Genomic DNA, 24336 nt, shown 5'->3' with positions numbered 1-24336 from the left:
TATTTTATAGTATTCTGTAGTGCTTACGTAAAGATTTTAACGGTAAAATTTATAATTTTTTTTTATGACTTTTTATTTATTTTTTATGTAAATAGACATACATATTCGTCATGGCGTCGTTTAAAATTCAAAGGGTTTGGGTTTGAGTCGCGCACTATACACCCTATACCTGGCGTTCATGGGTAACTTTAATGCACCCCATTGTCATGTCTTTCCTACTTAAATATAAAGTCCAAATATATAAGGTAATATTACTATTTAACTTTTATTGCCTGCAATATGTAATATTCAATTGTCTTTTTCGTTAAAAACAAAATTTATTTACGACAATAATACAACAATTAACTTGAAGAGTAAATAATTAAAAAAAAATAAACACTTGATACCATATTAAGCATAGATTTTAGTCCGCAATTTGAATTTTTTGTGGGTGTACATTACGAAATTTCACGTATTTTTTGTTGTTTTTTAAACTAAACCTAATTAAAGTAAAATAACAGGCTAACGGTATGTACAAAATTTAAACAATTCGCTAAGTGCACGTTGGTTGGAATTGCTACGACAAAAAAACGATAAAATTCTGAGAAATTTTTGCCCGCGAGTTGGCGTGCCTCATCCGTCCAAAAACAGTGGGTTAACAGTTCTAACTTCTGGTTTCGAAAACAATGGATTTTGACCCTAAAAATAAATTAAAAATATGAACAACGTTAGTAACCTGTTATTTTAGTTTACTATAGTGATTAAATTAACAAGAAATCCTTGGTTTTACCGAGATTCGAACATTAAACCTTGATCACAAACGACTTACCTCTGTCCACCTTGATTTCTTGGCCTCTTCGACGAAACTTTCATACTCTCTTTTGTCTCGAAGAGTTTGGAAGATTTTCCAAGCGATAAGTGCCAACAATCCGAGCAACACAATACCGCCCACTACCGGCCCCACGATCAACGCTATGTCAATAGGTTGTGGGCAATCTAAATAAAATTTATTAATAAAATTATGCGAGATTTAATATTAGGTAAATATGACGTCACAAAAATTTAGCAACACAATATGATGTTTGTTGTGACGTAGTTACCTTTTTCTTGGTCAAAGTTTTGAACGTAGATAAAATATTCCTTGAGATCACGCAGAAAAACGACCGAATAGCGAGCTTCGCATTCATTGGAAGTTAATCTACTCCTGCAGTCCAACGGCGTAAATACGTCACTGTAAAAATATATTAAAATTTAATTGTTACCAAATAAGGAGTAGGAATGTCAAAAACAGCTACTCCTTAGATAACTATACCATTGCGACAACTTAGGACAACGACTAATTAAATTTCGACCCCTTGAAACGTAACCCTTTTTAATTTTTTGTATATTTTTAATACAATTTAGATGGGACTTAGGGTAGCATTTGTAACTCTAACCCAGTCATGGTGCTCTCGCAAATTGTTACCTTAATCATTGTTACCTTAACCCAACAATGTTGTCTTTGATAATTAACATACCGTTTAATTTTTTTTACCTTAAGGTGGTAGGTTTTATATTTTTATTGGGTAGGGGTGTTACATTGTGAAGTGTCTAAGCTATCCGTGAACGCCGGGCCCAAGGGCGAATAGTGTGGCAACGGTGCGGCTCGAACACAAACCTTTTGTCCCGTAGTGTACTGCCATTACCGTTTAACCACACTACCGGACATGCCGTTCAATTTTAAACTCGACTGGAGTTTATACCGTTTATAGCGCCTTACAAGAACGTTACAATATGAAACATTATTTTTGTTAAAAAATTTGTGTAGTAATTACGTTTCGAAATTCGCGCAGGTTTGGCATAACTCGCTCTGCGCTGCATTTTGACAACCAGAGCAATCTGGCAAGGTGTCCACTGATTGAAAATAAGGAAGTCCGTTGTCCTGACATACTGATCTACATTCAACTGTTGTATCCTAAACATGCACGTTAAATATTAATCAAATAGAAAACATAATATATTATTATGTTTAAAAGAGATTCAAAACATTTACAGAATACACCTTTTTTGATTTTTTTTTAAATAAACAAAATTTAAATATGCTATACTGTCATATCACCGCATTATTTTTTACAAAGTATACATTTGACCGAAAATTTTTTTTATATATATTTTTATGCTCTTTATGGGAAGGTCGACTTCACGACCTAAACATAGAGTAACATTCAGTTACTTCGGACCAGTCCCGAGTTGCCTTTAGCAGTTTGGGACAATGTTCAAGCTGTTATGATTATATGCTAGCTGACCTAGCTCAACAGGAGTTTATACCGTTTAAGGCGCTTTACTCAAGAGCTCTACAGCATGGCAGCCGTGGGGATCGAACCGACGACCCCCCTTCTTGTAAAAAAATGAGCTTTAGTTTCTAAAAAATGTTGCCCATTTTTCGACAAAAAATCGTTTTTGATAGATTTCGGGAAAATCCCGATTCGGATAAAAAGGGTTTTCGGTAATATGAATGAATACCTTTAAAATTCTACACTATATTAAATATCCACTAACCTGGTTAAGACGTTGCTGTTCGTAAATGCATTCAGCACAAGTCCTTATAACTGTACCCAGACATCTTGCATCTATTCCCTTACATTCTGGGTTTACACAATCGTTACAATATCTACCAGCCCACACTCTCTACAATATTAAATTGTTTTGTTTTAATTTTTTTTTGTTGGCTTTTAATTAAACTTGTTTAAATAAAAATGTGGTTTTACACGGTTTGAAGTTTTTTTTTAAATTTTTTGTGTTTGTTTTTTATATTTGGTCGATTTTTGTATATCTTTGTAGATGTCTTTGTAAATTTTATGAAAAATTTGACACTTTTTGGTGTTATTATAATAATACCATTAATAGCGGTAACAACTTTTAAAAACAATAAAAATACAGATTTTTAAAACCTTGGTAAAAGTGCCTACCGAGTTTTCGTCGCAGACGCAAGTGTCACAATTGCATTGTCCGTTTCCACTACATACAGGTTCTTCCGGCAAACGTTTACAAGTGTCGTTATTACAGTTACACAATCCAAACTCGTTCAAATACCAGCCGTTAAAACAAATACAATTTCCGTCTTCGTTGCAGTTCTCGCAGCGACCTCGGGCGCTACCTAGCGGCGAAAAAATGTTTTTTAAAATCTTGTTAATGATTATGTCTTCTTCTTTGTACTGAAACTTTTGTTTATTAATTTTTTATTATATTTATTTGTTTATTTATGTATAAAATGTAAGGGTAGGTGTTAACCCAGCGGCTCTTAGTTTCGCTAGCTTGGTGTAGTTGTCAGAACACTTTCTACACTACATGAGGGCCTGGGTTTGATCCCCAGTTGTCTCATGCTGTAGAGTAAGGCGCTATAAACGGTATGAACTCCTGCTGAGTCAACACTTCATTAGCAGTTTAATAATCAGGCAATTATAATCTATAATATCCCAAACTGCCACAGACAACTCGAGACTGGGTCAGCGTAACTGATGTTACTCTATGTTTAGGTCACTCTATCGACCTTTTTACATGAAGGATAAATATATACAAAAAAAATTTATAAATGCATTTTAAGATATTAAAAGTAATTCTACCTCCACAGATAAGTTCACCGTCGGCAGGGCAACCAGTTCTTCTGCATTCGCAAAATTGTCCGTAATAATTCGTCTGGCATTGGCAGGTTCCGCATTCACAGAATCCTTTTGAACTAAACACATGGATGTTAAGGTATGTGTTGTCATTTTAAATGAGCTAAGACTACATGTTGTATAATACCACTTAACAATTTTTTTTAAATATGTTTTTGTGGTTAAAATGCGTTAAAGTTATAACAGTTTAAGTTAAAAAAAGGGTGTCAAAATTTGTAAACAATAAATGTTTAGATAAATTTAAAAGGATTACCATTTTAATACAATGATTTTACAAAATTAAATAATAAAAGAAATAAAAAAATTGAAAAAAAAATCAAAAAAGGAAAAAAATTGAAAAAAAAAGTAAAAACTGACTTGCATAATTCTCCGTCTTCCTCTAAAACATTCTGAGTACAATTTTGTTCCAACGGAATTTCAGACAGCGAATCAATACATTGACATTGTAGGCCCAGTCTTCCTTCGTCACACGAACAAATACCGCACTGTGACGTCATAATATGATGTCATTACGTCATAAAACGTTATCAATAACTTTATACTTTTACTTCATAATACACAATGTTTATGATATTAAACTGTTTAAATTTGTATGACGTCACACTCGCGAAATTATGACGTCATACATCGGTGACGTAATTACCTCTAAGCTTCCGCGGTTGCTGCACGACGAACTATTTCGAATTAGTGAAGCTTCACATTCGCAATCACAAATATATTCTAAACAAAAAAAATTAAGGTTGTATTAGTTAAACCTAACGACAACAATGTAAAATACTTTGTTTATTTATAACATATTAAAAAATTTTAGATGGGTCAAACATACACATAGGGTTTTGTTTGAGAATTTATTTTAAAAATTTTAAGTAAAATTTTGTAATATTCACCGGTATCCGCCAATATTACCGAAAACTTAAAACCAAAAAACTAAATCAAAGCTTTAAATACGCTATTTTATAACAAAATTCGAAAATTAATAGACATTACCGAGAGGACTGTTGGAATAGTTCAGGTTTAATAAAAAATTGCATTTTATCTGTAAAATGTCGTTGTCGGTCTTATGGTTTTCGGGTCAAAAATGGTTTTCGATGATATAACATTTATCGAAACTCACCGACTGTTATAGCAACTCGATCTCTCAGCGAACTCGACGTAATTGTAACAGTGTCGTTGCTAGATGGCGTGCTTGGGCAAGAACGGGCGGTAAACTCGAATTGAAAAGTTGCCTAAAGAAATATTATTTTTTTGTTAATAAACATATTTATGACGTTACATAATTTTCATGACGTCACTCACACTGATGACGTCACACTTATCTGTCATTGGCGTTAAACAAACAACGATTTTTTTTAATAATATAAAAATTATTTTAATTTTTTTACCTCTTGGTTTAACGTCACGTTCTCACACTCCAGACTGTTCTCAGTCCAGGTACTTTCCCCTGGGCACAACACCCTAAAACTCAAGTCCACGTTACTCGGAGTCGTAGGTCGGGTCAGTTGAATTTGATTTTTAAGGGCCTGGGAAAAAAGTCAAAAAAAAATGTTTGTGAATTGATTACGTACATTTATAATCATGTGTTAACTGGAATACTGTTATCTTATCAAAATTTTGACAAATGGACGTCATAATGAATTATTCTACAGAATAGACGTGTTATCGAATTCCTTTTGCCTAATAACACCATTTTATTGACATTAAGACATTTTTTATTAACCTTTTTCTACCCCAAACCCTTCTTTAAAAAATTCCTGTATTTTCATAAATTCTGCCCTGAATTTCGGTAAAATGCCTTATATATTCGGTAAAACGGTTTTCGGTTATAGGTTTTATCCGTGTTGTTAATTATTTTGTTCATGAAATAAGAAAAAATGTTCGAGTAAGAGTAACTTACACATTTTTTATTTTATGTTTTTGTTATCAGTGTCCAACAATCCTAAAACCCAATATATTTAAATTTAACTATGACGTTAATACTTACGTCATAAGAAGTCGCGATAACTGACACGACGTTGCTGGAGTCGCTTTCTAGTCTTCCCACAAAAGAGTTGTCCAAAATTTGGGGAATGTCCTATTTTAACAAACATTCGTTAAAAATATTATAAATTTAAGTTTAATCTATAAATAGGCATTGTAGTAATATACTCACTCTGTATAGGTCGTGAACTTCAGATGTTACGGCAAAAATGGTTTGGATTTTGTAATCGTTAAATGCCTTTTTAAGTTGACCAATCGACGGGTAGTCTAAGAGTTTACTTTTCGCGTATACGATTGCTTCTGGTGGCAAGTAGGGGTTAGCGCCCTAAAGTTTAAAAAAGTTTGAAAAAGATAATGTATAATCAGTTTAAAATGAGTCCGATGGTGTAATGTAATAACCATTCTTCACAGACTGAAAGGTCTCAGGTTCGAGTCGCACCCATGCCACACTATTTGCTTTTAGGCCTGGCGTTTACAGATAGCTTAAAAACACAACAGCACAACTTTTCCAATAAAAATATAAAAACCTATTCGATTATAATCATGTATTGGCGAATTATTTTTACTTAAAATTAATAAAGTTGGTGTCATTGAACACAAAACTGGTTTAAACTTCAAATAATTTTACCTACTTTTCAGGTTATAAAATTTTAAAAAACAAATTAATTTAATTAGAAAAAAAAGGGAAGCCATGTTTGTGATGACGTAGAAAGTACAAGCTTGTATACACTCACTAGGCTAACTTGGTACTTTCTACGTCACACAAAAAATGTGGTAACCTGGTTTTTAGTATTGATCATTTTTCAGTATTTAAAAAAAATTAAATTGTAAGTACAACAAACATTTTTAGAGGTTTTAAAGCCGTTTTGTGTTTTAGTGTCAACACACTACCGTGCTATATACATCACTTATAGAATCGCAAAACTATTTAATATAACACTTTAAGATAATATGAAAAAAAATAAAAACTTACTGCCTCGAGGTGGCATTGCATATCGTTTGCTTCCAATATAGCAGCTAATTTTCCATCTAAAGCGATATGCGGTGACGCATCTGATGTAAACAATATAACTCTTAATGAGTTTGGTCTCCATTGTATAATATCCTATTGAAAACAAAAGACAATGAAAATATTTTTAAAATAAAGTTTTTAGTTAGTTGACACATATTCGTATTGTCATTTGTTAAAAGACATCGGATAATCAAAATTTCGAAAACTACATTTTAGTAAACTTTAGTTTAACAAGGGTATTTTCTATATAAGAATAGGGGAGAATGGGGGTCTATATTAATGTATAACAGTAAAATGTCGTTTACGCGCGTATGGTTTTGGGTCAGATGTTTTTCGATCATATGTCTGCAATCTTGTTGGTATTAAATGTAAGAAAACTTTGGAAAATCTTTTGTTATATATTTATTATCTAAATTTTAAATTTTTTTTTACAAATTAAACTTATATCAAAGGTCTACACTATTGAAAGAAATGTAAACAAAACCGCTTCCTCAAGCCTTATTTACATAACAATCACTTGTTTGTGACGTCATATCAGGATATTAAGGTTTCGGTGTAAAAACAAAGTGACTTGGTTTGTTAGTAAATAGAGATCCCCAAGCTGAAACTTTTTGATATTAACTACATTTATATATTGAAACTTAGACTTTTTTGCCAAGACCTTGCACAAACAATAGGCTCTTATTCTCTTATAGCCTTTTCAGTTATAATATCGGCTTATGAGTCGAAAGATTTTGCCATTGAGCCGGCATTTTGCCATTGAGCCCGGCGAAGTAGCTTATACAGGGTAGTGCTAAAATATGGGATGCGGAAAGTTGTGTGGTGCGGAAAATACCAAGGCCGTATGTAAACGTTAACAAAACTCGCTGAATGCGAAAAGGGCGGAATTTTGTTATTTTTCCCTAATCTTCCCTTGTTGTTTATAGTCAATTCCGCATCATCCCTTAGCCCTTTAGATAAATAATACATTTATTTCGCAGCAAAGTACAAAAATGCCGTTTTGCCCGCGTTCCGCAAATTTTTTAACGTTTACCTACGGTCCCGCACTACCCCGCATTTACCTACTGTCCCGCACTACCCTTTTACATGTTTCACTAGCACACCCTTTCCCATAAAATAAAATTAATAATTTTACACGTGAAGTTAAACCCACCTGGCAGACAGCAATTTGCATGAGGGCGTCGAACCCGCCTTCAGGGGAGTCAATATTTCCTGAAATTTGAGTGTTTTGAACTGCATTAATAAACTGGTTTCCATCATCGGTAATAGACACCTGATGTCTAAATCCGAATACGGGAGCACATGATCCATTTGCGGACTGCGAACAAGGGTCTCTTAATCTAAAAAATAGCAATTATTTTATTAAAACAAACGAATCACGTATGTTGTCCGGCTCTAAACAAAACAACGTTACGTTTACTGTAGGAAAGAATTTAGGAGAACCGTAGTGTAATTATTTTTGTCTAGAACCGGACAACATACGTGACCCAAATAAACTAATTAAAAAACAGGGTTATGAAAAAGGCATTACCCCGTTAGATTCTTTATTCGAATTTACCGCTTTTACAGGGTAAAACGAACGGGGGTAAAGGGGTTAATATAAATATTACTTCATAATATCCTGGGTTTGATTCTTATTCTTAGGGTATATCTCTAAAGTAAGCCGAGAATTTTTGTTATTGGATTGATTCCACTGTTATTTGCCTAGCGCAGTATTTACTCACACATAAAGGAAGTAATTAGCTTACAATGGCCAATATTAAGTCACTTGAGCTGCCATTGAATACACTAGCATTGCACAACCCTATTTTTAAATATTGTTTCGTTGTAAACAAAAATAAAATAGCATGGGCGACTTATAACTGTTTTAATCTAGCTCGAGTTATTAAGTCATTAAATACTAGTGACAACAATAGATCATATCATCATGATCATGACAAATATGCATTTAAAACAGACCAGTTTAATTATTAAAATATACTATTTAAGACTTAAATTTCAACTCAACCCTATTTAAAAAAAACTTATTTTAAATTCAGGAAGTTTTATTTAAATATAACCATATTATGAACATAAATCGCTCTTACTGTTCTGGCACGGTACTGGCAAAGGGCATTAAAACTTTATCCACAAACGTTCCAAATCCAAGATGGACATTTTCAGTTACGTTTGCTCGAATATTGTTAACAAGCGTAGCTCCCAAATTCTGTATTACAAATACTAACGTTAACAAAAAATAAACAAGCAAGGTAGGTGTACCAGTCATGGCATTGTGTTACGGACCAAAAGATTTTATTTGAGCCACACTTTTCACTCTTAAGCATAGTGTTTATACCTATACCTAATTCTACATGGTAAATACTATAATCAGCAATATTATGTGTTATAAATGTTATAAATATTCCTTGGGTTTATATTTTACTTGGTTTTCAAGGATAAATTGTAAGATTATTTTTGGTTTAATTAGTAATATGGTGACGATAAAAACCTGTAAAATTTGCAAATCGTCTCTCATGGAGAAAGAAAGGTCCATGACGTAATAAAGATCGAGGGGGTAATCATCAACTCTTCGAAACGTTATGTTGACCTTAGTTGGCTCGCCTAAATAAAACAGCAAAAACATTAATAACAACAATAAAAAAAACAACAAAAATCTCAACAACAACATTAAAATTTTAACACAAATCTTAAAAATAACATTAACATAACAGAAAAAATTCCAACTGAAACAATAAAAAACGGTAAAAATCTTAACAACAACAAAGTTTAACATACATTTTACCAGCAACAATAAAAATTCAACAAATATCTTAATAACTACAACAACAAATTAACACAAATTTTGCTAACAGCAAAAAAAATTAAAAACTACTAGAAAAATTCAAAACAACGACAAAAAATCTTAAAAAAATTTACAATAAAAGCTTTTTAAAAAAAACTAGAATTAATTTAACTAACTTACCAACTCTCAGTTTAAGGTTAAGAGCTTGGGGTCTGAGTTGAGTATTTGCAGTGAAAGATTCGTCGGTAGTGGTCGTTGTTTCGCTCCTAGGATCTTCTATATAACCGGGTATACATTGCATTGCGTTTTCCCTGTTAATTATCACGACATTTAAACTTGTGGTTAGGGATTGTCAAAAAGTCCATTTTTTTTAAATAATGACGTCAGAGATGGTGATCATAAACCATAAGGTGACGTCAGAATTACAACAATAACTTGACAAGTTTGAATAATAGGGTTGAAAGCTTAAGTAGTGACGTCATAATATCAAATAGCGATGTTGCAATGTATAATAGTGACGTCATAATTTTGAGTGATCTTGCAAATTAAAAAAGTGACGTCACAATATTTATAAGGGACGTCGCAATTTTGAATAGCGTTTTTTAAAATTAAGGCAGGGACGTCACATTGCTCAAAATGACGTCACATTGCCCAAAATGACGTCACATTGCCAAAAAATAACGTCACAATATAAAATAACAACCTTACAATTTAAAATCATGACGTCACAATTTTGAAAAGTAATTTCACCGGTTAAAATTTTACAATGTACAAAAAAGACGTCACAATATGTTGTAGTGACGTCATGTACTTACGCGGCGGTCTTGCATCGGATCTGTTGTGTCCCAGGTGTCGTCTGATTATCAGAGCACCAGGAACAGGCTGGGTTGGCGGTTATACAATCTCCACAACTCGTTTGCGAGGTAAAACATATTTGTTGGACGGCTACGTCTGTGATAAAATAAGGATATTGGTTATCTATAATACCGAGAGCCGGATGGCCGAATATACATTTGTTCGAAAATCGAAATTTCAAAAAAAACGACCTTTTTTGAAATTTAGATTAAAATTTATCCAGAAATTAAAGGGCATTTCTTTTCTTTTAGAAATTTTTTTTGACAGTGTTACGAGAAAACTAAACTATTATTTAGAATGATAGCATAAAAGGCTTTATGTTCGAGTCTTAACGCAGCCATATATTTATACTTAAACGTTAATTTTGGCTTATATTAAAATGACTTTATTTCTTGGGTTTAAGGCACTAGGCTTGTTAACTTATAAATTAATTTATCGTATTTTCATTAATAAGAAAAAAATTAAATATTAAAATAATTGTCGTAAATTCGTGTTATTAATATGGTTTTAACCTTTTTTCCCGACAGATATTACTAATATTGTTTTTATCTAAATTGCAAAAATATTTTTTTTAAACTATCAAAACTATTAACCTTTAACATAATAGAATTAGTCAAGTTACCGAAAATAATTTGACCGAAAACCTTATGCCAAAAAAGGTTATTTTACCGATAATACGATTTTTTTAACTCTTCTTTACCCTCGCTAGCTTAATTCCAAAAAAAATTGATTCTAAATTTTGATAAAAAGTTTTTTTCTAAATTTCTTTCGGATTTATGTTTATTTAGGAAAATGGTTTTCGGTAAATTAGACGAATGCCAAAGTAGTAAAATGTCTTACAATCAGGCCCTAAATTTTCATAAACTATACTAATAACTGTCTGGCAAATGTTATTTTACATCCACGTTTTCCTATTCGTAATACTGTCTTATTTGTTTATGTTTTTTGAATTTTGTAATAACAGTAAAACTATATGTAGTTTTTTTAACATTATTTAAAAATAAAACAGACGACATAATATTCGTTTTCTGCGGTTAATATCATTAAAAACCAAATTATCACATTTAAATCAAAATTTTAATTTAGAAATTAAAAAAAAAATATATTAAATTATTATTTTTTTACCTTCAGGGGTCTGAGCCAGTGACGTCACCCAATATAAAGTAACAAAAACGTAAAAAATCAAACCTAATTTCAACATTCTTAATAACAATTGTCTCTAAATTTGCAAACTATGTTATTTCGCGTAATTGTTGTTTAATAACAATCACATTTGTTCTAACTACTTCCTTATCGCAAAGTATCGACAATACGTGTATAATGACGTCATAATTCACCTATCAATATTAAAAATAAACTTGTTTTAAATAAACCTTAAACTGACAGCAGATAACTCAACTATAAATTGTCAAGCTAATAACCATATGCTGACATCTGAAAATGGATTTAATTACTGTTCAGACCAACGACGTCATTTCCGGCCTGGTGTTGCGCTTAAAACAGGCTTCTGTTGTGACTCACAATCACATCACGCGCCAACGTCATAATGGGCATCGTCGGGAAGAGGTCACGTGATTTTTCACGCGTCGTTGAGTTTGTTTCCTGAGCGAAGAAAAACCCTCATTTGTGACGTCATAAACGCAACATATGTTTCGTTGATATATGGTTTAGTGTGCTTAGGGAAAGAAAAACGTGATACCTTTTTCGAATAAGTGCTCCTGTGACGTCACAACGGACTTTGATTGATGTGTGTGACGTCACAAAAGACTATTGTCAAACTTTCATTGAATATACCCCGGAAAAATTAATCATATTTTCATAATTAGTTTTTTATTATTAGGAGCACGATAAATAATGGGCAAAAAAATACTCACAAATGAAAATTAATTTGGTGAATATAGAATGTAATCCACAATATTGAAACAATGCATTTTAGAATACAATCTAAGTTTTTAAATAAAATCTGTGAATAGGATTTTTATTAAAATGGGTGAACAGAATTTTTATTGAAATTATTTTTATAATACTTTATTGTTTTTTTTTTAGTTCAATGCTCTATTAGCCCGCAAAATGGTTTTAAACAACTTTTACACAAAATAATAATGTAAATTTACTCTAGTATTTAAATGCAACATAAACAAAAATATATAATCACAAAATTGTTTAAATTAATTCTATATGCAAAAAATTAAAAAAAAACTTAAAATTTATAAATATATATATATAAAACCCCTTTAAATTAAAAAAAATAAATAGTAATTTTAATACATAACCAAAAAATTAATATTTTATTCAACTTTTTTGATCGTCGGTAAATTTTTTCTTGTTTTTTTAACCAGGTTGATTAAATCCAGAATTAAATATCGATCGAGGGCGGCAGAGGCCGCTAACATTCCACCAAACGAACTTCCAATAAATCCAGCAGTAAAAATATCTTGTCCTAAAAAAGAAAAAAAGGTAAAAGAGTGAAATATATATATTTTATTTTGTATATATCTTTATTCTCGATGTGGGAAAGTCGAATGCGCGACTTAAACATAGAGTAACATCAGTTACTCCGACCCAGTCTCGAGTTGCCTGTGGCAGTTTGGGATATTATAGAGGCTATAATTGCCCGGTAATTATGCTGCTGATTAAGTGCTCAGCAGTTTATACCGTTTATGGGGCGCTACAGCATGAGGGCAGTAGGGGTTGAACCCACGATCTCATGGTGAAAAAAAAATAGTAATTAATAGCCCCACCCTACAGACTGCATTTTAATTGTCAGAATATGATCTCAACTCGTAACTAGTATTTGCCCATGATAATTAACCCGCCCACCACAAAAGTTTTTTTATTTTAAAGTCCTATATATTAGACAGACATACACATTTGTAAATATATAATATCAACTAAGCTTAATTATGTATGTCTTTAACTAAGCAATAATTGGAATTTTAAAAATAGGAGTTTTTTAAATTGTTAAGCGTTGAAACATTTTGTAATATGCAATTAAGATGCCATTATTGTTTAGTATATGTGTAGGTTAACTTATAATATGACCTAATAGGAAATGCATTAACTGCACGTTTATAATCCCCTTTAAATTTATTAGAATAAGGTAAATAAATTGTCATCTATTTTTAACTTTTTTATTTAAGTAATAGTTGGACTTTTTCTTGAAATTATAGAAATATGCTAATTAATTTCAAAGAGTTAACCATACTCAAAGTAGTCAAAAAATTAATTAAAAAAAAAAAAAAAATATAACTCTTTATATTAAAAAATAATGACAAAGTGGTATAGTGGTCGAAACACTTGGCTACACTACACGAGGTCCTGAATTTAATCCCCACTGCTCTAAAGCTGTAGCGCTCTAAAATAAGGCACTATAAACAATATAACCTCCTGTTGAGCCAACACATAATTCAGCAGCTAAATTATTGAGCAGTTATAATCTATAATATCCCAAACTGTCAAAAGCAACTCGAGACTGGTATGGGGTAAATGATGTTACTCTATGTTTTGATCATGTAGTCGACCGTTCCACATCGAGGATAAATAAATAAAAAAACACTCACCTGCCAAGTATAATCCTGGTATGGTTGTCTCTGCCCTTAACTCCATAACTTGCTCAAGTTCAAATCTATCTTTCCTATGATCTATTCCATATATCTCACCATGCATGGAGTTCAAGTAATGCTGATGGCTTAGTGGTGTACCGGCGTCAATTGTATCCACCTATAAGTTAAATTATAACAATTTCATTGTTTCGAACTTTTGTATTTGTAAATACTAGGATTTTATGGGTTTGCTGTTTTGATTTTTAAGAAAAAACGAATGCCACTCAAATTTTTAAGCTAATTTTAAATCCTTTTTTAAAGGGGTTTTGTTTTTTTTGAATAGGCTTCGTTTAAAATTTAAAACACTAAAATAATTATGGTCTGTTGTTGTTACTATTTATAAATACCGGGGCATTAACGCCCGCGTAAAGGCAAAATTTATTTATTTTGAAAGCCCATAAATTGGACACATATATATATATATATATATATATATATATATATTGTCCACCAAACCATATTATATATATGAGCCATGTAGTTATCATTATAAGTAATTTTTTCCAAAGTTTTCTATGCTAACTACATAGTATTTTTATTTAAACAGAAAAATAGTTTAACTCAGTCTTACCTTGTCATGAAGATGAGGCACCACCTTTAATGTTTGTTTCCAAGCTTGTTGCGCAAAAGCATCCTTGAGACTACAATAAACATTCCCTCTCTTCTTTACTTTATCCTCCTCCCATTCTTTAAACCATTCGAGTTTGGAGAAAGTGACAATCACACATGTGGACTTCTCTGTAACAAGATCTTGTTAGTACTTTGGCGGTAACAGCAATATACAATACCATAGAAGGAACTGGGTTTAATACCAGGTGCTGGCAATTAAAAATGGTTTTATTTTGCTGAATTTATTTATATGTTAAGGCTGTAAACACTTTCCCATAAGGTTCTGTGTTTAACACCAGGTGCTGCCAATTAAGACTATTATATTTTCTTAATTAATTTTGTGGTTAAGGCAATAAACGTTACTACAGTAGGTTCAGGGCTTGATTCTTACTGCTGTCAATTAAAAAAAGGTGAATTTTTAAAAAATTTAAATGGTGGTTGAGCAGTGAACAGTTCTACAAAGGTTCTGGGTTTGATCCTCACTGCTGTCAATTAAAAAAAGATTATAACTTCCCAAATTAACCCAGTGGAAATGGCAATGAATATTACTGAATAAGGTTCTGGGTTTAATTGTCGTTGCTGCCATGTTACATCAGTGTCTGTTGGTAAGGTAACCAGACACTTCGGCCCCCGGACACTTCGACCAGAATTTTTTTTTCAAAACAGCGGGGATTTTGCATTTTAATTACCGCAAGAAATTTTATTTTCGCGTAGTTATAGGTTTTAGTTTGTAGAATTAAAAAATTGACAAGCCAAATGAAAGATAACATGTTGTTGCATATTATTCTTTAAAAAAAATATTAATTTACTGCTTGTTTTGTTTTAAATACTGTCTAAAAAACTGTATATAACTACGCGAAAATAACATTTTTCGCGGTAATTAAAATGCAAAATCCCCGCTGTTTTGAAAAAAAAAATTTAGCCGAAGTGTCCGGGGGCCGAAGGGTCTGGCATTCCGTTGGTAAAGTGGTTAGATCATTTACTTCTGACAACAATAATTAATTAAAAAACATACCTGGGTATCTTTTATCCCAAGTCGAGTCTTTAGCGGATGGAAAGGATGCAAAAAGAAGAGGAATCGGGGCATTTGCTGCCTCCTCTCTGCTTAGTGATAAGTATTTCGTCATCTCCCTAAATACAAAACGATTCTTAAGAAAAAAATAAATTTTTAGAAAATAAAAGTGAAATGTTAAAAAATAGACACACCACGTTTTAATTCTTATAATATAAAAATGCATTTTTTTATTTTGGGATGTGACATGCTAGTTTAAAATAGAAGTTGTTTAAAAAAAAGCAAAAATTTCACACAAAACAGTAAAACCTTATTCAAAACACTTTTTATACCATAAAAATTAATTTTAAATCAAAAAATTACTTTTCCACTTCTTCCTTGCTTGAATAAATCCAATAATTCTTCGAATCAAGCTGAAGTTCCTTTCTTGAACCTTTTAATCCAACCATGATTTGCAAGCAAGCAATTCCAGGCTTTATCCATTTAAGAATATCTTCTACTTTGTCTAAACAAATGGATTATTAATAAAAACTACATAAAATTTCAAAAATATTCTTTGGAATAGAGTAGGTAATAGTATAAGTAATGTGTATTCATTTTGAAACCAAATTCGTTTTCAAAATCTTGAAACAAAATTATGCATCCAAGTTTAAGTTAATTTTTTTGTATTTTTATTGGGGAAGGGTGTGTAGGGACTAAGGTCAAGAAAAATCTAATCATAAAAAGACGACTCCTAAGGGTGCTCTTATTCAAATATAATGGTAGTAAAGTATAAAATATAGGTCTCTAATGTCTAAAATAGGGTTTAAGACCCGTCAGAAATAGCAAACTAAATCTACAGACAACATCTATTTATTATTTTTTCTGCTGTGACAGATTTGCGCAATATGTAAATGCAAGGCTCAAGGGTTGATAGTGTGGCATTGGCTAGGCTCGAACCCAAAACCTTTCGGCTTGTAATTCAATGCCATGACCAGTATATCACACAGAGACTTGATTTTTAATTTATATTTACCATGTTTTTGTATTATTGATTTTGGCACCATCTTATGATAAGTGTTATATAACCCAGCATCCGATACCACAATAGGGGCTTTTATTGTATAACTCTGATTGGAAGAGGTTTTAATAACTTCCACTCCTGTTAATATAATATTTTAAAATTTTTTGAAGCTAAAAATTTCTAGAATATTTAAAAAAAACAAAAAAGATGATCTTTATGTCTTCGGTTGATTTTCTTTTTTAAATTTATTTACTCTTGATATGGAAAGACAGACTTCACGGCCTGAACATAGAATAACATTTGTTACCCTAACCCAGTTTTGAGTTAACTCAGGTAGTTAAAATATTGTTATTGCTTTTAAGCTTTGCAGATGTATATATAGTGATTTTAGCGCCTTGCTGCCATTTAAAAACGAGCATGGGACCCTCATAAAGTAAAAGTAAACTTTAACATATAAAACTAGTGTAACTTAAAATAAAGCATGAATAGCAACTACTTGTTAAGTTAAAAATATGGCTTAAGAAAATATAAATATCTATATAAAAATTAGTATACTGGGTATCTGTGTATAATATAGTAGGCCAACTTTAAATTCTAAAAACCCAAATCAGTTTTACTTTATACTTCTTTAATGGTACACCCACCTGTAGCTTTTCCGTTTTCGAATAAAATCTGATTAACCCTCGCCCGTGACATCACAGCCCCACCTCCTTTTACTATACCAGGAATCATTTGGTATGCTATCTCGCTTGCACCCCCTCTGGGGTAAAAGCCCCCAGTTTTGAGGATGTGGTTCATCAGCATTCCATGCATAAAAAAAGATGATCGGCTTGGAACAGTGCCTGTAAAATGTTGAAATATTTTAATAACAAATTTTTTGGTAGATCTTTTTTGTTTATTTACATTAGCATGTGGTTGTGGTTAAAACACTTGGTATTTAGCACAATAGGTCCTGTGGTTTGATTCCCAAAGCCTTCATGCTGTAGCAAAAAGGTGCTATAAGCAGATTATACCCCTACATAGTATAAAAACAATCAGCAGATTAAATTCCAGGCAAATATAATCAATAATATTCAAAACTGCTCCTTTAAGACTGGGTCAGGATAACTTATGTTATTCTATTATGTTAAAGCCATAAAGTCGTCCTTTCTATATTGAGAACAACAATAAAAAACACGACACACATTACAAAAAATAAAAACTAGTTTATTGCATACCATAATCTCCAAAAGAGTAGGACAACACAGTTTTAAGTTCTTGGTTATCGGTTAATCTGTCCAAAGTTTGTTTGAATGTTAAATTTGTCACCAAATCAAACCTGAAAGAAATTTAAAACTTCAAAAAACAGAAATATAAAAAAATTATATATATTATATACTTATATGTAACTCGTAAATTAACTTATTTTGTTTAATTTAATTTTAGGATATCTTTTTTAATTTTAAATATATTCAATTATGGCCATTTGTTAATATTTATTTTTGTCCATTAATTTTAGTGGGACATTTTATTCATTATTATTATTTATTTTTTTTTTTTTCGACCTAAACATAGAGTAACATCAGTTACTTCGACCCAGTTTCGAGTTACCTATGGCAGTTTGGGTTATTATAAAGATTATAATTGCCTGGTAATTATGATGTTAAATAAGTGCTGGCTCAGCAGGAGTTTATACCGTTTATAGCACCTTATTTAAGGACGCTACAGCATTAGAGCAGTGGGGATAGAACCAACGACCTCATGGTGGTGTAGCAAATGTTCTTACCACTACACCACGCTGCTGGTATTGCTATGGCACTATCTTGGTGGGAATTGAACCCAAAACCTCACATGGTAATGTCTAGTGCCCTTACCATGCAATAAAAATACAAATTAACATGTCACTTACTCTTTAAAGAAAAGTCGATCCAGTTTTAGTGCCACAAATAATCTGACGATCGTTTTTGGCAGCAATTTTGCAATTGTAAATAACAACCCCGACCTTTTGCACATCTAAAAATAAACACAATTAATAAATAAAAAAATATAATTGTTTTGCAGAAAAAAGCCATGTATATAAATAAAGATATAGAAATAGAATATCAACACTCAACACATAAACAAAAATAAAAAAGGTATGAAGAATTAATTATTTGAAATAGTTGACTGCCAGCTCTACATGCTGCATTTTAATTGTCAAATAATTGTTGCAACTCATAACTAATATTTGCTTGTGGTAATTTATTTGAGCATTACAAAGGCAGTTGTTTTTCATTTAAAGGCCTTTGAATTAAAAATGTAAACATATATATAGCATTTATTAAAGCTCAAATATATAGATAGCTATTTAAATTACATATTTTACAACAAAATTAAATGGAAGGCTTAAGTAACCATGATATAAACAACCAAAATTTATGTTTCAAAATTAACTTATGTGTATCTGCATAACACAGTAACAAAATTTAAAACAAAAAGTAAATAAAAATTTTAGTAATTCAGGTACATAGTCCGTTAAAAGTCAACATAAAAACCTGTTTCAGCATTAACTTAAAATTATTAAAAAATAGTTAATTATTACCTTCATAAGTTTAAAGTATTGTTCAATAGCCCTTTTTTCCTTTGGAAAATTTTTGAGTAATTCTTGTTTGGATTTTTCTATCCCATTCCAGTATTTGTAATACTTCATTTTTTCATCTGAAAATATATATATATAATATACCTTAACACTTGATAATAATTTCATAATTACCTAATCCCTAATAACTACCGGCAGCGTGGTGTAGTGGTAAGAACACTTGCTACACCACCATAAGGTCGTGGGTTTAATCCCCAATGCTCTCATGCTGTAGCACCCTTGAGTAAAGTGATATAAACGGTATGAACTCCTGCTAGCACTTTATCAGCAGCATAATTACCGGGTAAATATAATCTATAATATCCCAAACTGCTAAAGGCAACTCGAGACTGGGTCGGAGTAACAGTTGTTACTCTATGTTTAAGTCGCGCATTTGACTTTCCCACATCGAGGATAAAGATAATATACAAAAAAAAAACTAACAATAAAAAACAGCAACATTTTAATTAAATAGCAAAGATTATTTAATGCACAATTGACTTTTACAATTTAAATAAAAAAAAAACATAGAATAATTTTTAATTTACCCTTTTCATCGATAACTACAGTGTCAAAGTTCGAGTCCAAAGGCTCCCACAAAAGTTGGCCGTCAGTTAAACTGTCAATCAAAACTTTGTTCATACTACCTGACTCTAAATTGCCCACATAGTGTATACCTAACAAATAAATTAAATATATTAATGTTATTTGCAAAGGGGTCTTATGTTAAAAATGATATAGCCTATACAAATATATCATTTTCATGGCATAATTAAATGATTTATATATATGGGCAATTCTTCGGTAACGGAATTACAATTACTGTGGTTTACAAACCTATAATTTTTTTTTTTAATATAATTGAAATCATTTTTTAAGTTAAAACAACCCATATATTGCCATTCTAAATTTTTATAAGCATAGAAGTCCAGTTCGAACTTCTATGCTTCTTAAAAATTGAAAAATGTTTGGTAACGGAATTACGCCAATAAATTAGATATAAAAAGTTGGGTAATACTTAATCCCAATTCGTCTGAATTTTATAAAAACTAACTTAAATTAAACATGTGTAAATAATTGTCCTTATTGAAAGCAACAAAAAGTTACCAAATTTTTTTAGTTGGGGTTTAAAAAATATTTATTTATTGACAAATTAACTTAAAAAAACCTGGTAACGGAATTACACTTTAAGTAACAGAAACGCACTGTCTAATTTTGGCATGTAACTTTAGTCTTAAATTTACTCAAATTCAGATAAAATTAAAAAAAATAGTTTTAGGTACTGTTAAAATAAGAAACAAACCTAACTAAAAAATTTTTTAAAAATCTTGGTAACGGAATTACAAAACTAAAAACTACTAGGTTTTTTTTTTAATAAACTCTTAAACAGAAACAAACAAACCAAATTTTAAAATTCCTTACTACCATTTTAACAAAAACTACAAACATAACTCCAAAAATAAAATTAACAAACAAACATAACATGTTTAAAATTCTAAATCGCTAAACTCTAAATAAGTAATAAAATTGATGTCGCAGAAACAATTTGTTACACCTAAATAAAATGGATAATTATGTAAAAACAATAAGTCTAGTGGGTAAAATAGCTTATAATATTGTTTGAATATGCCAAATATCAGTTAAAAATCAACTTGTTAACTATAAATATTTTTATTTAATTTTATTTAGTAATATATGTACCCATAAAACTAATTTATAAATTTCAAAACTACTTTCTCACAAAATTAAAAAAAATGGATATTATATTACAATGCCATTTCATTTTTTTACTTATAAAAATAATTATATTATTTTAAATCACTTAAACCAGGCAGAATAAGCATTTCTACAAAATCTCTGTTGTTGTAATTCTGTTACCCGTAATTCCGTTACCATTATTGTAGATAGAATTGATAAGGAACATTAAAGTTTAGTTTTTATTTATAGTACCTAACAACTAAAATCAGAGAATTAAAAATATTAAAAGTTGTATTTGATTAAATTTCAAGTTATAAAACTTTTTATGTAAATTCGGTAACGGAATTACCTATATTCTTACAAGTTAAAAACTTAAAAATTGCTGATTTTTAAATTGTAATATAGAATTTGTTGTTTAACTTATGTTAAGCATATGTTTAAACCTCTTATACTAACACTTTACAAATCTGTTGTAATCTGTTTTTTTAACTTTTATATTAACTTAAAATTATTGCTTAAAATAGCCATAAAAGTGCAAAAAAATTTGTACATTTTAAATTTAAAAAAAAATCACTTATAAAAAGATATTTGCCTAAATTTTTTTAAATTTAAACTTTAAATATCAAAACCAAAGAAACAGGTAAGTTAATTAAACAAATAATTTAAGTTAATTTTTTTTTAAAAAACACTTTCCCAATGAGAATTGCCCATATACTTATTTATTATTAATGTGGAAAGGCTGACTTCACCGCTTAAACATGGAGTAACATTTGTTGCTCCAACCCAGTCTGGAGTTGCCTTTAAAAGTTAGGAATATTAGAGATTATAATTGCCCGATAATTACGCTGCTGATTAAGAATTGGTTCTGCAGGAGTTTTTTTTTTTTTTTTTTTTTTTATATATCTTTATCCTCGATGTGGGAAAGTCGAATGCGCGACTTAAACATAGAGTAACATAAGTTACTCCGACCCAGTCTTGAGTTGCCTGTGGCAGTTTGGGATATTATAGATTATAATTGCCCGATAATTATACTGCTGATTAAGTGTTGGCCGAAGTTTAAGTGTTGGCCGAAGCTGATTAAGTGTTGGCCAAAGCAGAAGTTTATACCGTTTATAGTGCCTTACTCAATGGCGCTACAGCATGAGATCAGTGGGGATTGAACCCACGACCTCATGTGTGGTATAGCAAGAGTTTTTACCACTACACCACGCTGCCGGTCTCATATCGTTTATAGTGCCTTTCTTCGTTTATAGCGCCTTACTCAAAAGCGCACCAGCATGGAGGCAGTGGGGATTAAACCCATAACCTCTTGGAGTAAAGTCAAATGTTCTGCACACTTTAACATGCTGTCGGCTGATACTACATCATGCACCGGTCTAATCTTTTAATAACCAAATAAGGAAAATTAATATTACAACAACTCACCAATATCAAACTCGTATCCCTTATGCTTGTAAGTATGAGTACATCCTCCTATTCTATCATGTTGTTCCAACACGAGGACCTTTTTTCCACATCTTGCCATTAACACTGCACATGTGAGTCCACCCATTCCACTTCCTATGACAATTGCATCTAAGTCGTCAGGCACATCTTCTATTTGAAATCCTTGAAAAATATTTTTTTACTGGATTATTGTTGTATTTATTTAATATTAAAGTTGGAACCTCATGTATTGTAGCAAGTGTTCTAAACACTAGACCATGACATTGGTTATATATTTCCCTTTTTTTGTATATATCTTTATCCTCTATGTTGAAAGATCGAATGCATAATCTAATCAAAGAGTAACATCAGTTACTCCAACCCAGTCTCAAGTTGCCTGTGGCAGTTTGGGATATTATACAGATTATAATTGCCCAGTAATTATACTGCTGATTAAGAATTGGCTTAGCAGGAGTTTATACTGTTTATAGTGCCTTACTGAAGGGCGCTACAACATGAGAGCAGTGGGGATTGAACCCACGACCTCATGGTGATGTAGCAAGTGTTCTTACAACTACACCACACTGCCGATATATATGTCTATTGTCCAATGATCAAACATGTATTCAAGTACACATTTTCTTGCATTTTATTTCTTACCATTCTTTAGCACCTTCTTTCTTGTTGCTTTATCAGTTTCTAAAGGTCCTGGATTGTAGGTCTTAAATGGAAAAGGATTATATCTTGACCGTTTTTTGCTCCATTTTGAGTAAACATTATACAAATACAACACAACACAGGCCACCACTGACCATATTATTAACCCCATTGCTTACACAAGTCTAAGTGCGAAAAAAAAAATCTCAAAAATATTGGAATATGTTTAATAAAAATTTTAGTATAAACATATTTTTTTATATTTATTCATCCTTGATGGGGGGAGGTCGAATTTACTACCTTAACATAGAGTAACATTTTTCCCTTTAAATCATTCAAGAAGTGCCCTTTGCAGTTTGGTATATTTTATATGATAATTGCCCGGTAATTATGCTGCTTGTTTAGCAAGAGTTTATATCGTTTATAGCGCCTTTCGTAAGGGTGCTATAGCATGAGAGCAGCCGAGATCGAACCCAGGACCTCAGCCAACACATAATAAAGCCAAGTGTCAGAGTGTTCTGACCATTTTTTTTGTATATATCTTTATCCTCGATGTGGGAAAGTCAAATGCGCGACTTAAACATAGAGTAACATCAGTTACTCCGACCCAGTCTCGAGTTGCCTGTGGCAGTTTGGGATATTATAGATTATAATTGCCCGGTAATTATGCTGCTGATTAAGTGCTGGCTCAGCAGAAGTTTATAGCGCCTTACTTAAGGGCGCTACAGCATGAGAGCAGTGGGGATTGAACCCACGACCTCATGTGTGGTGTAGCAAGTGTTCTTACCATTACCACTACACCACCATTGACCATGTCCATTTATTACACCACTTTTAAACTCATTTTTTATATTAATGTAACACTCCAACGCCTCAAAAACATAAAACAATTAAAATAAATAATAGTTTTACTACTTTTATCAACTCAATAATTTTTTGGATCTCTATTACTTTCGCACGCTTGAATTTAACAAGGCGTTATAACCTAAGTATGGCAATTGTTCAACCAGACATTAAAAATTAATTGAACTATGTTTTAATGAGTATAACTTAGTCTGCTTTACGAGTCAGATGTGTTGATGGGTAAACTGAATATGTGAGGGTTAGGGTAAGGGTTTAATTTATGCAACCTTTTTGTTTAATTACATGTGCCAAATTTGGGTTACACACCCTGTTTATGTAGGGCGTGCGAAACTAATTGAGATCCAATTTTTTTTCTTATTGCACATTACCTTAGCTGTTAAAGGTGATAGGTTTTAGTGTTTACATCACGTGATTATAAGATCACGTGTTCACACCACGGTTATGTATGTTTTATTTCTATGGCTATCTGTTCTTGTATTGGGTCGACTGAAAATGAGGGAATGGAAATTGAAGGAACGGAAAATGAAGGAACCGGAAAATGAAGGAACGGAAAATGAAGGAACCGGAAAATGAAGGAACGGAAAATGAAGGAACCGGAAAATGAAGGAA

At 31.5% G+C, this 24336-nt stretch overlaps 2 protein-coding genes across 2 annotated transcripts; both read right to left on the bottom strand.

The window, feature by feature from the left end:
* Nucleotides 1–281: 281 nt before the first annotated feature.
* Nucleotides 282–11527, bottom strand: LOC145753735 (integrin beta-1-like). The gene is made up of 20 exons (XM_082570171.1): nucleotides 11387–11527; nucleotides 10222–10357; nucleotides 9587–9717; nucleotides 9113–9225; nucleotides 8712–8830; nucleotides 7778–7964; nucleotides 6586–6717; nucleotides 5785–5937; nucleotides 5617–5706; nucleotides 5018–5155; nucleotides 4750–4861; nucleotides 4279–4355; nucleotides 3993–4120; nucleotides 3582–3694; nucleotides 2928–3115; nucleotides 2518–2646; nucleotides 1794–1933; nucleotides 1080–1210; nucleotides 809–975; nucleotides 282–678 (listed from the first exon to the last, which is right to left on the bottom strand). The coding sequence occupies exons 1-20, from the start codon at nucleotides 11460–11462 to the stop codon at nucleotides 613–615; spliced, it is 2526 nt and encodes an 841-aa protein (XP_082426297.1). The 5' UTR covers nucleotides 11463–11527; the 3' UTR covers nucleotides 282–612.
* A 969-nt stretch (nucleotides 11528–12496) lies between these two features.
* On the bottom strand, nucleotides 12497–24114 carry LOC145753736 (all-trans-retinol 13,14-reductase-like). Its single transcript, XM_082570172.1, has 14 exons — nucleotides 24096–24114; nucleotides 22867–23048; nucleotides 22207–22389; nucleotides 19632–19760; nucleotides 19048–19163; nucleotides 18376–18479; nucleotides 17705–17805; nucleotides 17132–17329; nucleotides 16500–16625; nucleotides 15848–15989; nucleotides 15488–15603; nucleotides 14435–14601; nucleotides 13822–13981; nucleotides 12497–12701 (listed from the first exon to the last, which is right to left on the bottom strand). The coding sequence occupies exons 2-14, from the start codon at nucleotides 23033–23035 to the stop codon at nucleotides 12550–12552; spliced, it is 1863 nt and encodes a 620-aa protein (XP_082426298.1). The 5' UTR covers nucleotides 23036–23048; nucleotides 24096–24114; the 3' UTR covers nucleotides 12497–12549.
* Between the last annotated feature and the right edge of the window lie 222 nt (nucleotides 24115–24336).

This window comes from Corella eumyota, chromosome 5 (genome assembly GCF_963082875.1).
Source record: "Corella eumyota chromosome 5, kaCorEumy4.1, whole genome shotgun sequence".
In the NCBI taxonomy this organism is placed as follows: Eukaryota; Metazoa; Chordata; class Ascidiacea; order Phlebobranchia; family Corellidae; genus Corella; species Corella eumyota.
Note: the sequence above shows the minus strand (reverse complement) of the source record. Positions and strands in the feature narration are given on the sequence as shown.